The 12,990-nt window shown below is 55.2% G+C and overlaps 1 protein-coding gene across 2 annotated transcripts; it reads right to left on the bottom strand.

Annotated features, from left to right (window-relative positions):
* Positions 1 to 40: 40 nt before the first annotated feature.
* ADISSP (adipose secreted signaling protein) lies at positions 41 to 12,658 on the bottom strand. Of its 2 annotated transcripts, none has more exons than XM_059705650.1 (6): positions 12,501 to 12,658; positions 6,090 to 6,205; positions 4,591 to 4,733; positions 2,167 to 2,305; positions 966 to 1,088; positions 41 to 723 (listed from the first exon to the last, which is right to left on the bottom strand). In XM_059705650.1, exons 2-6 carry the CDS (start codon positions 6,106 to 6,108, stop codon positions 623 to 625), a joined length of 525 nt encoding a protein of 174 aa, XP_059561633.1. In that variant the 5' UTR covers positions 6,109 to 6,205; positions 12,501 to 12,658; the 3' UTR covers positions 41 to 622. The 2 variants fall into 2 exon arrangements, with proteins under 2 accessions (XP_059561633.1, XP_059561635.1); XM_059705652.1 differs by lacking the exon at positions 12,501 to 12,658 and adding an exon at positions 7,852 to 7,873.
* Positions 12,659 to 12,990: the final 332 nt, after the last annotated feature.

Below are 12,990 nucleotides of genomic sequence, written 5' to 3'. Positions count from 1 at the left end.
GGCGTTCTCAGGACCCTGAAGAACAAACATTCCACTGGTCTCTGGTATCCACTGAAAGTTTTATTTCTTTAGGATTTCATCCCAACCATTGTTTAAAAACCAAGTGACACACACCTGGGTGCAGGAGCTGGGAACTGCACCTCCCTCCACTCACCATAGACAGCAGTGGGAGAGGGGGGAGGCAGGAGAGGTGGCTTACATGAGACAGCAGCAGCAGTAATGGAAATGACGACATGACAGCCAGCTCCCTCCTCTCCAGGCCCTGGCTGGAGCTCCTATGGCTTGCAAGTGGGGAGGGACAGGTAAAACCCACCCTAGGCCCTCGCCCTCCCCACCCCTCCTCAGATAGCCTCCTTGGGGGCTCAACCCACTTCTTCCCGCAGGAGACTGAGGCACGTGGAGAGGAGGAAGTGGGAAGAGGAAGACACAGGAGAGGCAGGGAGGTGGCATGAATGAAGGCAGAGGTGAGGCGTGGGCAAGGCCCCAGCTCAGAGGCTCCTAGACACACCACCCCCATGCCCATCCTAGGGACAGATGAGGAAGCCACACCATCATGCAGCATTTGGGGAGATGAGGTGGAGATTAAGGCTGAGGGGCCCCAAGGTGGGCGGGGGCGTGGGCCTCAGTCGAAGCCGTGCCAGTCGCTGTGTTCCGAGTCGTATTCTAGCTCAGCACCCACGCACTTGACACCATCCAGCAGCATGGGTGTGCCATGGTGCCGGTCTGCAAGGTAGGCTTCAAGTCAGTATGCCAGGCTGGACCATTGGCCCCACCCATTCCAAGAGGACCCCTCCACCTTCTCTCTGGGCTCTATTGAGGGGAGGGGGGGTGGAGACACTCAACAAGGAAGCGGGGAACCCCAGCCATGGCAAGGATCCCTTTTTCAGACAGGAGGGAGGCAGAATCCCCTTTTGGCCAAACAGGCGCTTCCCTCCCCTAGCCAGATGCACACCCTGCGCTCTCACCCATGACGCGGGCCTGCACCACCACTCGCACACAGGTGCCTGTGCCACCTTCACAGGCTAGCAGCATCTCCTCCTTGAGGACGCCTTCCTTGTGCGCTGTGTACTCACACTTGACGCTGTAACCTGTCCGGGCAATCAGCAACTCCATGGCCTCCAGCCCCTGCCCCCTAGCACTCATTGGCTCCCTCCTCCAGAGGAACAAGGATAGTCTAGGACCTGTGCCCCTGAGGCTGGGCACAGGCATGAGAAATTTCCCATTCTTCAATGAACTCTACATGCCTCAGGCCTGTGGCCACCCCATTAAGGCTCCAAGGATCAAACTTAGGCTTCCAGGAGGAGGAACTGCTGATTCCCCAAAAAGGCAGGCAGGGAGAGGAAGTGATTGGAAAGTGGGGTGGGCAGGCCAGGACTTGAGCAGATTCGGTGGCAAGAGGCAAAGGCCTGAGGGAGTTTGCTCAATCCACTTAAGGGTGAGGTCATGAGGAGGTGGGGGGACATGTGACTGAAGCTGGGCTTCTGCACATAGTGAAACTGATGCCCTAGCCCAGGGGTCCTCAAACTGTTAAACAGGGGGCCAGTTCACTGTCCCTCAGACTATTGGAGGGCCAGACTATAGTTTTAAAAAAAAACGATGAACAAATTCCTATGCACACTGCACATATCTTATTTTGAAGTAAAAAAACAAAACGGGAACAAATACAATATTTGTATCTGCATGTGGCCCGCGGGCCGGAGTTTGAGGACCCCTGCCCTAGCCTATGGAGGGAGTGGGGGCTGAAGCTAGCAGGGTGGGGAGAGGCAGCCCCCAGCCCAAAGCCCATGTGGGGGCTAGGAGGGAGCCTTGAAGTTCCTAAGGCTCCAGCAGGTTGCTCTTGAGGGACATGAGGGAGGGAGGTCTGAAGGTCCAGAGCCAGTTCTTCAGTGGCTCCCATCATCCCAGTGAGTGAACTATCAGGCAGTGGGGCAGACATAGGCCAGCAGTGTGAGCCCATGGGCTTCTGTCCAGGGCATGAGGCCTGGGGCAAGGGACCTGCCAAGTTGCCACACTGTAAGCCCATATAGAAGGCGCCATGTTCCCAGCTGCTGAGTTGCCTGTCCCCACTACATGGGGGGGAAAGAGCATCCCGTGTTCTCACTCCCATTCACACCCAGGCCCTGCTGGAGGAAGGCAAGCCTCCAGCACCCTGAGCAGAGGACGCACCTTCTGGGACAGGCATGATGCTGAGGAGCTTGAGGTGCAGGCTGGGCACAGGTGCCTCTCGGACGTCCTTGCTCAGCCTTTGCACCGAGGGCAGAGTGAAGGTGATCTCATACCTGTGCAGGATCTTCAGGAAGCCAACCTGCAGCAGGAAGGGTGGAGGAAGGAAGCACCTTCACTTACAGCCTCCCCCAGGGCCCATGCCATCTATGATCCTGTGGGCCTTTGCACCTGTTTCCTTGGGGATCCTAGAGGGTTTATCTGCCCTCTCCACTCCAGCTGGTCCACACCCCAAGCCTGACTCCAGGTCTTTCCCCGAGGACCTCACCTCACAGCTGGGCCCCACACTCCTCACCATCTGTCTCATGGGCCCCACAGCTCCTCAGTGGCCCATTTTATAGACAAGGAAATGGAAGCTGGGAAATGACAGGCTACAGGCCTCTTGGCCACACTTACCATGAGTAGCACAGAGCAAGGTACCAGCCACTGCCCAGAAGGGGCCATCCCCCTGCCCCCATCACTACTATCACCTGCCCAGAGCCAACAGCCCTGGGTCAGGGACACTGGTCCTCCAGTCACTCACGTGGAGGCATGGGGCAACATAAATTGCACAGAATGAAGGCTGGCTTAGAATTAGAAACTGACACGAGACCAGCTGTGTCAGTCCAGAGCTGGCCCACAGACCTGGCACCAGCCATTGAACCCAGGCTCCTGCCTGCCTGCTGGCATCTACACATGGATGCCTGCCTGCCCACTCAAAGGCTCACTGTGTCCAACAGGCCCGACTCAGGGTCCAAGCAATTTCTGTTGTTCATACAGTGCTTGGCAACCGATGCCCTCTGGGATAGACGCCATCCTTGGAAACTCCAATCGTATGAAGGGTCACCAGCCAAGGTGGCTGCTGAGCAGGCAGGCTGACCGAGTGCCAGTCCAGGAGGCACAGAGGTGCATGCTGTACCCACAGCTCACATGCACACACACTCTTCTGTTCATGCTTTCAGGGGCCGGAGGGCCCTGTCCCTGGGGGCCAGTTGGGGTTGGCCGCATGGAACATTTAGCCTTTCAGTGGGATCAGGCCGATGCCAGTGCATGATAAAGCTCAGTCCGTGCGGCTCCCGCACTCTGCAGGTGGAGGACACACTTCTCCAGAGAGCTTTCTGGCAGGGCCTGCCAAGGATGACCCTGTGATGCAGCTGGACCCCTTGCAGAATTTTCCAGGGGAAATACTCAAAGATGTGCAAAAAATACTCATCACTGCCCTCTTTCTAACAGTAAGAAATAGAAACAGCAGTAACGCCAGGAATAGGGAGCCAGCTAAATCAACGATGATACATATAATGGAATACAGTTGTAGAATCTCGTGGAAAATGATTTACTGATAGAGGCAGGAGACGGTTCACAACAGAAGCAAGCAAAGAACAGTGTTACACTGTGATGCCAGCTTTTTGTTTATGGAAACAAAGCTATAAAAAAAAACTAGAATGACACACATCAAAATATTAACCATCGTTATTTCTAGATTCTAAAATTGTGGGTACTTTTAAATTTCTTTATAGTTTTCTCTATCTTCCAAGTTTCTGTAATAGACATGAATAGATTTTGCAATGGGGAGTGGGGGAGAGGGAGAGATTTTTTTCAAATCTTCACCCGAGGATATTTTTTCCACTGATTTTCAGGCAGAGTGGAAGGGGGGTAGGAGGGGAGAAAGATAGAGAGAAACATCAATGTGAACCCAAACCAGCCAGGGCTATTTTTTTAAGTTTTATTTCATTCTGTTTATTCCCTTGGGGAAGTTGTCCTAGGAGAAAGAGCAAGGATTGGGCAGAGAATGGTATGAATCTGGGCCCCTCCTCAGGGTGGTCTCGATGGACCAGTTGCCCCCCTCCCCTGGCATTCCTGCTCAACTTTGGAGCCCTGGTTTATTGTCCAACCTGAGGGCGTCACTCTCTGTTTCCCCCAATCCATTCCTTTCAGAGAGTTTCTCCTGCCCCTCCCAAGTGGATGTGGGATCCAACAGTGTCCCAAGAGTTGGAGAAGCCACACTGGAGGGTGTGTGAAGTGTGAGCAATAGGAGAAGGTGTGCTCCAAAGACCAGAAAACATGGGGCTGAATTAGCCAGCGGTTTGGCAAAAAAGGAAAATAAAGTCATACCTTGTTATTAGCATAATTAGTCTCCCAATTGTGTAACATACATACATTCTTCCATTTTATTCTCGAACCAACTCTATGGGATGTGAATTGTCTTCATTTCAGAGAACAGGAAGCTGAGGTGAACTGCCCAAGGTCTCGGAGCCTGACTAGCAGACCTGGACCTGAACCCAGGCCTCAGCTTAGAGGATGTGGAACTGACAGGCCCAGGAAGCCAAGCAGGGCTGAGAAGGAGGTGGAGGAAGTAAGACTAATGGGGGAGGGGAGCCGTGCACATACCTTAACCAGAAAGCTGCCGTCACTCTCCTGGGTGACCATGACCACCGAGTCATGCAGCTTCTCATCGAAGTGGACGTGGCTCTGGGAGCCCTCCGCATCATGGCCTGCTGCAAAGCGGATACTCCGGACTCTGGGCTTGTTGCCTAGGCAGAGAGTGGAAGACGGCTCCAGGGACTGCGGGCTTCCTCTACCCCCAGGAAATGGCTCCTCCTTGTTGCTCCTCTACCCCCTGCAAGTGCCCTTGACATCACACAGCACTCACTTTCAAGGCTAGGCCACATCCTACCAGACTCTGGGGATCATGAGGCTTGAGGCCCAGTCCTCCCACAAAAAATACCCGAAGAATGGGTGTCGGGAATTGGCTACTATCACACCTCACTTAGGGAATAAGGCTGACACCAGACACAAGAAGAGACAGTCTTCCAGACTCTCACCTAGCCCCAGGTGGACCAAGACCCAGCCCTGGCCTCAGGAAGCCTCCCCAGGGCTCTCCTCCACAGGGCCACGCTCCCCATCTCTGGGACCTTCTCTTCCAGGTATCCCTGTGCCTGAGGTCCCTGTCTGCCCCTCCTGATGACCCCAGCCTGGTCGGGGTGAGGGGCAAGGACAGGAACAGGCTCCTTGGGACCTGTCTGGGAGTGGGAAAAACAAAAGGGGGGCAAACCCCACACTGAGCCCACCACCTGGGAGAGGCTGCGCTGCCCCTAACTTGTCCTGGATCACTGGCAGGAAAGATGGGAGAACCCAGGGGAGCCTCCAGGACCCTGCCCAGAGACCCCCTCATCTGTGTAACCCTTCACAAGACCCTCTGCTGTCCCCAGAGGGATCAGGTTCTCCAAAGCCAGGAGGCAGGGGTTGAGACAGGCAGAGTATCAGGAGCCAATCCTGGGGGAGGTCTGTCTTACCAAGAGCAAGACCCCAGTGCTCTCTGGCCCCCACCGTCCCGAGGGCTCCCAAGAGCCCTGCTCAGAGTCCTCCTGGTGCAGGGTCTGGCCTTGCCCTGGCCTGGGTTCTTACACACTTGGTGGAGGTCCAGAGGAGCCAGCCTGGCACTGCCACATTCTTTGCTGAGACCCCAGACCTGACCCTTAAATCTCACCAGCCTCCCCTGCCTAGCACCCTCCAGGAGTCCTTCTGACTCTGAATGAACCCAAAATCCCTTTCTGCGGCTCTACCCACCTCGCCAAGCTCAGTGCTCACCCAAGCCCCGCATGTCCCTCCAACCCCCACAGTGCAACGCAGAGGCTGGAACACAGGGGCATGAGGGCTCATACCTCCAGCACACCAAGGGGTCCCCACATTCCCTGCTAGGGCTTGGCTGTACCCTAGGACCTGGCATAAACACTGGTGCATTTACTGATGTAATTTGTGCTCACATTCAGACACACACACACACACCCATACACACAGCCAATGCAGGCCCCACAGGCAATAACACCCCTCTCACCTGCACCCGCTGGAAGGCCCTGCAAACCCCACCAGGCCAGGAAGGCACTCACCCTTATTGGCTGCAGCCATGGATGCCCTCCCTGCCACGGGGGAGACACGCAGCTCCTTCTGGACCCTGCTGTGTAAGCTCAGCAGCCTCCCATGCTCCAAGGACAGCAGCAGGAGCCTGTAGGGTAGGGAGTGGGGAAGGGAGTGGGAAGGCAGGGATCAGGTCCACCCATGGCCTGAGAACAGAGACCTCCCTTTAGGAAGGACCCAAACCCCTACTGTTCTTAGCAGCCCAAGTGGTGCCTGCACCCTCTAGCTCAAGGAGCTCTGCCCCCAACTCCTCTACCCACACCCCACATTCACCAAGAGCCCTCACCCCGCCTGACACCCTTCTGACCCAGGGCCCAAATGGCATGCACGGAGCTGCAGCTTCTGGGTGCCAAAGCACCAGCACAGAACGCGTGTGCCCAGGCCCCTGAGGCTGACAGGAGGGGCAGTCTGGAAAGGAGGGGACTTCTCTGGCTCTTTCCAGGAGCCAGTTCTAGAGCTGGTGACACCAAGGGGTGTACCCTCCTGCAGCCAGAGTCCACAGTGTTCAGGTCATATACCCAATAAGTTGGGTCCAGGTCAGAGTCAACAGTATGTTTGGAGGGGAGCAAAAATGGGGGTCTACATAAGACGTGTCCTTGGGGCTTTCCCTACTGGTGACTGGCCAGGGCCATATACAGAACAGACGCCTATGAAGGGGACTGCCCTCCCCAGCTCAGCTCCCCAAAAGCAGGCAGCCTCAAGGCAGGGACAGCGGAGGTGCCCAGGAAGCCTGTGTGAGCAGCCCGGCCCCTGTGGGCTGAGCTGGGATCATTTCAACATCAAAATGAATAATGAGCCTGCCAGTGTGGCTCAATGGTTGGGCAATCCATGAATCAGAAAGTCACAGTTCAATTCCCAGTCAGGGCACATGTCGGGGTTGCAGGCTCAATCCCCAGTAGGGGTTATGCAGGAGGCAGCTGATCGATGATTCTCTCTTATCATTAATGTTTCTATCCCTTTCTTCCTCTCCCTCTCGCTGAAATCAATAAAAACATTTTTTAAAAAAGAATAATGAGTGCAACTGATGGAAACAGATGGAAAACATAAAACTGGAGCAGTCACAGAGATTAGGAAAAAAAGGAGAGAGAAAGCCAAACAAACAAACCCAAACCCTCATTTGTCACCACTGACAGTGACAATGCCCTAACTCTTTACACTGAAAATTGGCAATAACGAGAAATAATTCAGCCTGTCTCCTGGCCTTTCCCGTAATGAAATTGCCCTGGTGGTTAGAAGAAAGCTCTTTTTTACAGAAGAATTCTCGCTGTTAAATAACAAAGAAATGACCAAATGCCAAGTAATTCTGCAACCCCCAACTCGCGCTGGAGGCAGTGAGTCAGTGGATGGTAAACCAGAGGAAAAAGGTTGACAGAAGTAGATGCTTACAGATGCTCACGTGTCACCAACAGATGACCTAGAGTTCTTCAGGGGAATGACACGAGTTTGCAATGGAGAGATGTGACATCAGCCAGTCAGGCACCGGTTAATCGCCCCTCACTCACAATGGGACCTGGCACACTGATACCTCCTGATGTGAGGCAGCACCAAATCACAGCACCACTGGCAAGGGCACAGCACCCACCTGCCCAAAACGTCTAACTTGGATCTAATCAAGGCCCCAGCTCCAACTGCTGGCTTATTGAAAACACAGAGGTTAGTGGAACAAATTAAAGGACTCCACAAGAAAGCAATGAGACACACCCAGAAGGCAGGATAGTCTTTAGGACAACTGACCTGTTTTGTTGTTTTTTCCAAACTGCAAGAAAAATAAAGGAAGAGAAGTTTTTTAGATAGGGGATGGGCAAAAAACAGACTACAGGGCTGCTGCCTGTTTTGTTTTGTTATTGATTTTAAAGAGATGAGGAGAGAGAGAGAGAGAGAGAGAGAGAGAGAGAGAGAGAGAGAGAAACATCAATGAGAGAAATAGCAATCTGCTGCCTCCCACAGGTGCCCGACCACCCTGTCGGAGGATCAAACCCACAACCTGGGTGTGTCCTGACTGGAATCGAACCTGCCACCTTTCATCAGGGTATGGGAGGAAGCTCCAACCAACCAGCCAGCCAGCGCCACTGCCTGTTTTTTGTCAAGTTTTATGGGAACACAACCACACTCATTTGTTTACCTATCGTCTAAAACTGCTTTTGCAATAAAAAACAACAACAACAAAAACTAGTTTGAGTAGTTGCCACAGAGACCACATAGCCTGCAATGACTAAATTATTTACTATCTGGCCCTTCACAGAAAAAGTCTGCCAACTGCTGTTCTAGATTAACACACAAAGAGACCAAGAAGGCAGGGACTCTATGGGACAAATGACCTGGTTTTTTCCACTACACCAGCTTCAAGAGAGAAATAAATGGGGCAGGGGGTTTCTAACTACCCATAAAAAATACATTTGGGGATAATTAGAAAATGTGAATGGGACTGGTTCTTAGACGACATTACGAAATAAGAGCTTATTTTATTTGGTGAGATAATGAAATTGCATTCTGTAGAGAAGTATGTCCTATTTTTCAGAGATACACACTTAAGTATTTGGGAGATGAGTGACCCACGAATGATCTCAGCTAGTCCAGGGAATGAGGAAGGGAAACAAACCACAGATTGGTGGCCTCATAGTCAGGGGCTGGGCCAGCGGAGGGCATGACCTGGAGGTCTCGCAGGCGCTAAGCTGCCTGGACACGGGCCTCACTTCCCTTCCCATTTCCCAGTTCAAGAAGTCCACCCAGGCCCAACCCTGCCTCATGGGCACGGTGATCAGCTTGGGTGCCAGGAACCCCTGACTGAAGGAGGCTGCAAGGAAAGGCAAGGCTTGGGGCTCAGGAATGCAGGAGTCACCACAGCAGGTACAGCCCAGGCCAGCACACATCCCCATCTCCTTGGAGGCTAGCTCTCAGGCCCCACTCCGAGTGCAAGGAGGGTTACTATGCCCCCACTCATCATCTCTGGCCTGGGCTGCTCTAGGTCTATTTATCCCCAGGGATTCTGGCTCTAGGAGAGAAGCCTACCTCCACCCCATCCACTCCAGCCACCTTCAGAAACTATGGACTCAGAGTATGTGAAAAATGGCCATGAGCAAGGGGTACCGGTTCACCTTCCCACTTTCCGAAGAGGCTGTTCCAGCCACACCTCTGCAGGGGGAATGGCTGTCCAATGCCCACAAGATCCCTGCATCTCCCAAGATACTTCCTGGAGGCCCTGGTGAAACTCGTAACCAGTGGCGGATCAGCAAAGGCTCCTGGGGACTCTTCACAAAAACACTCTGACCCAGTACTTGCAGGGCCCCCTCCCTGTCTTCCCCACAATGCACTGCATGTTGCCTGCCTGGAACAATCCTGTCCCCCAGGCCTGGATCTCAGCCCCAGCACAACACCACACCCCTGCCCTTCCCTGAAACACCTTTAAAAGGATCCCCTTCTCATTTATGGGATCATTTCATATCTATGTTCCCTTTCAAGGGCAGTAACTGTCTTTGCCAAACTCTGTCTAGGCCAAACTCTCCCAGCACCTGGCAGGGAGAACCTGTGTTCAGTTCATATTTGTTAAATGAATGAATGACCAAACTAAGCGGAGCCCAAGTCGGGGCCTTGGCTCGGCCCTCTTGGCAACTCTCTTACCAAATGCTCTCAGGAAGAGGAAAGCCCTACCCCACTCTCTTAGCCAACCTCTGCCCTGGAGGGCACACCCCTCCCCCATCTCAGTGTATAGCCTCCCACTAGGCATCCTTCTAGCCTTGCCACCATCAATCGGTGATCAACGCTTTCCATCGTTGACATGAAAAGCCCAAAAGGTAGGGCCTGCGTAAAGCCAGAGAGTAGGACCTGCATCTCCTGCACTGACCAGCAGAGGGGGAGGCAAGTGACTTCAGGGGCCCAGAGCCAGGAAGAAGCGAGCCTCCTTTCTGACAGCAGGAGGCTGTCCCCTGGAAGCCAGACTCTTCACACAATTCCTTATCGGAAGCAGGAGGAGAAGGTGTCCAGCCTCCTCCTGTTGCACTGTGTCCACAGGGAACTGCGAGGCCCCTTCCTGTGCCAGCCCAGTCCTGAGTATGCCCCCAGCTGCACAGCCTTCTGGAGCCAGCAGGGGCATGGGCAGGAGCATGGTTCCCGAGCCCAGCAGTCCTGGTCCAGATTCAGGCTGCCCGGAAAAGTTACTGTACATCTCTGTGCCTCAGTTTCCTCATCTGTAACACAGGAAAAAGCAGTGGCCTCTTCCTCAGAGGGTTTGGTGCAGCTGGTGTCTGAAGCTCTGACAATGCTCCCCAGTTCACCCCCACCTTTGCAAAAGCAAACCCCCAAAGGCCTGCTTTAGGAAGCAAAGGCAATTTCAGGGCAGCACTGTGGAGAGAGAGGACTTCAGGCAATCCTGGAACAGCCAGGAATGGCCCTCAGGGTGGGCCCCCCGGGACTTCAGCCTTCTCAGAATACAGCTCATGGGTTGAGGGGCCTCCCTCCCCCTTTCTACCTCCATCCTGCTGTCCCCCTCCTCCACTCCCAGGCCAGGCAGGTCCCCAGGGATTGACAGAGAACAGACTGCTGGGAGCCTGCTGTCCTCAAAACCAGAGGAACTCACAAGGCAGATGTGAACAATGCACATCCTGGAAAATACCCCCAGCCCAGCAAAAAAAAGAAAATTACACCCTCCCCCCCTCCCCTTAGATAGGCTATCAACAGGTCAGGGGTGGTACCAGGGACAAGCCACAGGATGCGGAGGGCTGAAACGGCCTTAAGGGCTTCTTTGGCTCTCAGTTACTCTCAGGGAAATTGGGGGAAACTTCTTTCTAGAGGACAGAATGCTGCCAGCTCAGGTCCCTCTCACCTTTAGAGAGAAGTGCTGCTTCAAGGTTACCCTATCCAGGGCAGGGCTCAGCCAGGCCCAGTGAAGCGTCTGGCGTGAAGAACAGGCCCAGGGACAATGACAAGTGAGTAGACAGATGGACAGTTACACAGAAGCCCAGAGTTCTCAGCCCCTTAGACTCCTGCCCCACAGGGTGCTGTCTGTCTCTCCAGGCTGTCCCACACCTCCAGTCTGGAAGGAGGGCCTATGGCAGGTGGAGCTCCAGAACCGCCACCTTCTTGGGTTTCTAGCTCAATCCCCAGTAGGGAGCATGCAGGAGGCAAATGATCAATGTTTGTCACATCACTGTCTGTCTCTCCATATCCTTTCCTCTCTCTAAAATCAATAAAGACATTTTTTTAAATTGCTCAAGCTTGTAAAAAGATCCCCACTGGGGCCCCTGACCTGCTGGCTCCAGAACCCAGCAAAGACTGAACACAGTGGGGACGCACATACTTAGGCCGATGCCTGGGAAGGTAAGACCGGAAGTCAGGTATGGCTGTGGCAGTTTTATATCAACTCAGTTTGGATGTGACTCCATTTCCTTGTAAGGAGAGGTATGAGTGTTCTCTCTCACATCCATCATGCCACACCCGCCTATCTCCCCAAGAAGAGCTGCCTTCCTCTATCTAGCACCCTCTCCCCCCAAAAAACCCTACCCCAAGCCCTCAGCTAGAAGGTGCTTGGATTCCCTCCGGCGTCCCGACTGCCTGCCCCACCCTGGCGGTCCCAACTAGTAAAGGCCAGTCAGGGTCCAGGGTTTGTCAGCTGCCCCTGACTTTCCTCAGTTCTACTCCTGCTTCCTAATGCCGAGAATCAAGAGGGAAGGCGATCCAATGCCTCCTTCCTCAGTCCAGCAGGGCCCCTGCTCATTCACAGGAACTCGGGTTCAGAACCTAGATGCACCAGGGGGCCAGGTGTAGGACCTGTATCTTCTCCCGCCTCCATCCCCAAGGATGTGGCGCCCCCATCCCCGCCCCCTTCTCCTCCTCGCCGAGGACAAATGAGGGTAAAGGACCCCAACCCCCAACCCCCATCACATCCCTCTCGGTCAGTGAGGCAGCGTCTCTGTCTTCAAAGATAATCCTGTGCCCTCCCCACCATGACCTCTGTTGACGCAGTCTCTGGAGCCCGCACTCCCCGACATCCCCGCCCTCCTACCTGAGGGTGCCGAGGCACGGGAGGCTCAGAGAGGGGACCCGCCCAAGGTCACACAGCGAGGCAGGGGCTGCAGCTGTGGGGGGATGCGGATGGCGCTGACCCCATTACGCCCCCGCCCTCACAGTGTCACACGTGCCCCGGACAGCGCCCCACAGAGATACCCCAGCTACACAGGCTGATGGTCACCGCGCCCCCGGGGTCCGGCATCTCCCCAGCTGAGATGCCAGAGCGCCCTCCCCAGCCCGGCCCTGACAACAGAGCGCCCCTCCACCGCCCCAGCCGCAGGGGGTCTCCTGCACCGACGGCTTAGGACACAGGCTCCGCTGGGAGGGGATCTCCGCGAGCGGGAGGGACCGGCAGGTAGCGGAAGGAGAGGCGGTCTTACCGTGCGAGGCGCACCCCGGGGCCGAGGCGGGACTACTGAGGCGGGGGCAGTGGCGATCCCGGCGGCAGCGGGGGTCTCAACGCCGAGCACGAGGAGGGAGTCCTGAGTGGCACCCACCCGCCCCTCGGGCACGCCCCCGCCTCCGCCCATTGGTGGACCGAGGGGGTGGGGCGAGGATTGCTTCAGACCAATAAGCGGGCGCCAGAGAACCGCCAACGGGCGTTGCGCCACCGCATCACGTGCAGGGCCGTGCGCCTGCGCAGTGCAAGCCCTCGCTTAGGGCCCCGGGAGGTGCGGTGATGGAGGCAGCGAGGCCGCCCGACGTAACCTGGGGCGAGCGCCGCGAGGAAGGGAGACAGGCAAGGAGGAGTGCCTGGAGGAGGTCCCGCGCGGCCCACTTCCCCTCTGGAGTTTGCACTTCCCGCCTCTGCCTCAACTTGGAAAGGCCTCCCCTAGGCTCTGCCCCTCCAGCGGTCGGAAGGCGGGGCTC

This window comes from Myotis daubentonii, chromosome 8 (genome assembly GCF_963259705.1).
Source record: "Myotis daubentonii chromosome 8, mMyoDau2.1, whole genome shotgun sequence".
NCBI lineage: Eukaryota > Metazoa > Chordata > Mammalia > Chiroptera > Vespertilionidae > Myotis > Myotis daubentonii.
This window is presented reverse-complemented; position numbering and strand designations above follow the sequence as displayed.

Coding starts and splice junctions, on each gene's coding strand:
- ADISSP (XM_059705650.1), bottom strand. Junction 2,306..4,590: donor ACGGCAGCTTTCTGGTTAAG/GTATGTGCACGG, acceptor TTCCTGCTGCAG/GTTGGCTTCCTGAAGATCCT. Junction 724..965: donor GGTGCAGGCCCGCGTCATGG/GTGAGAGCGCAG, acceptor CCTACCTTGCAG/ACCGGCACCATGGCACACCC.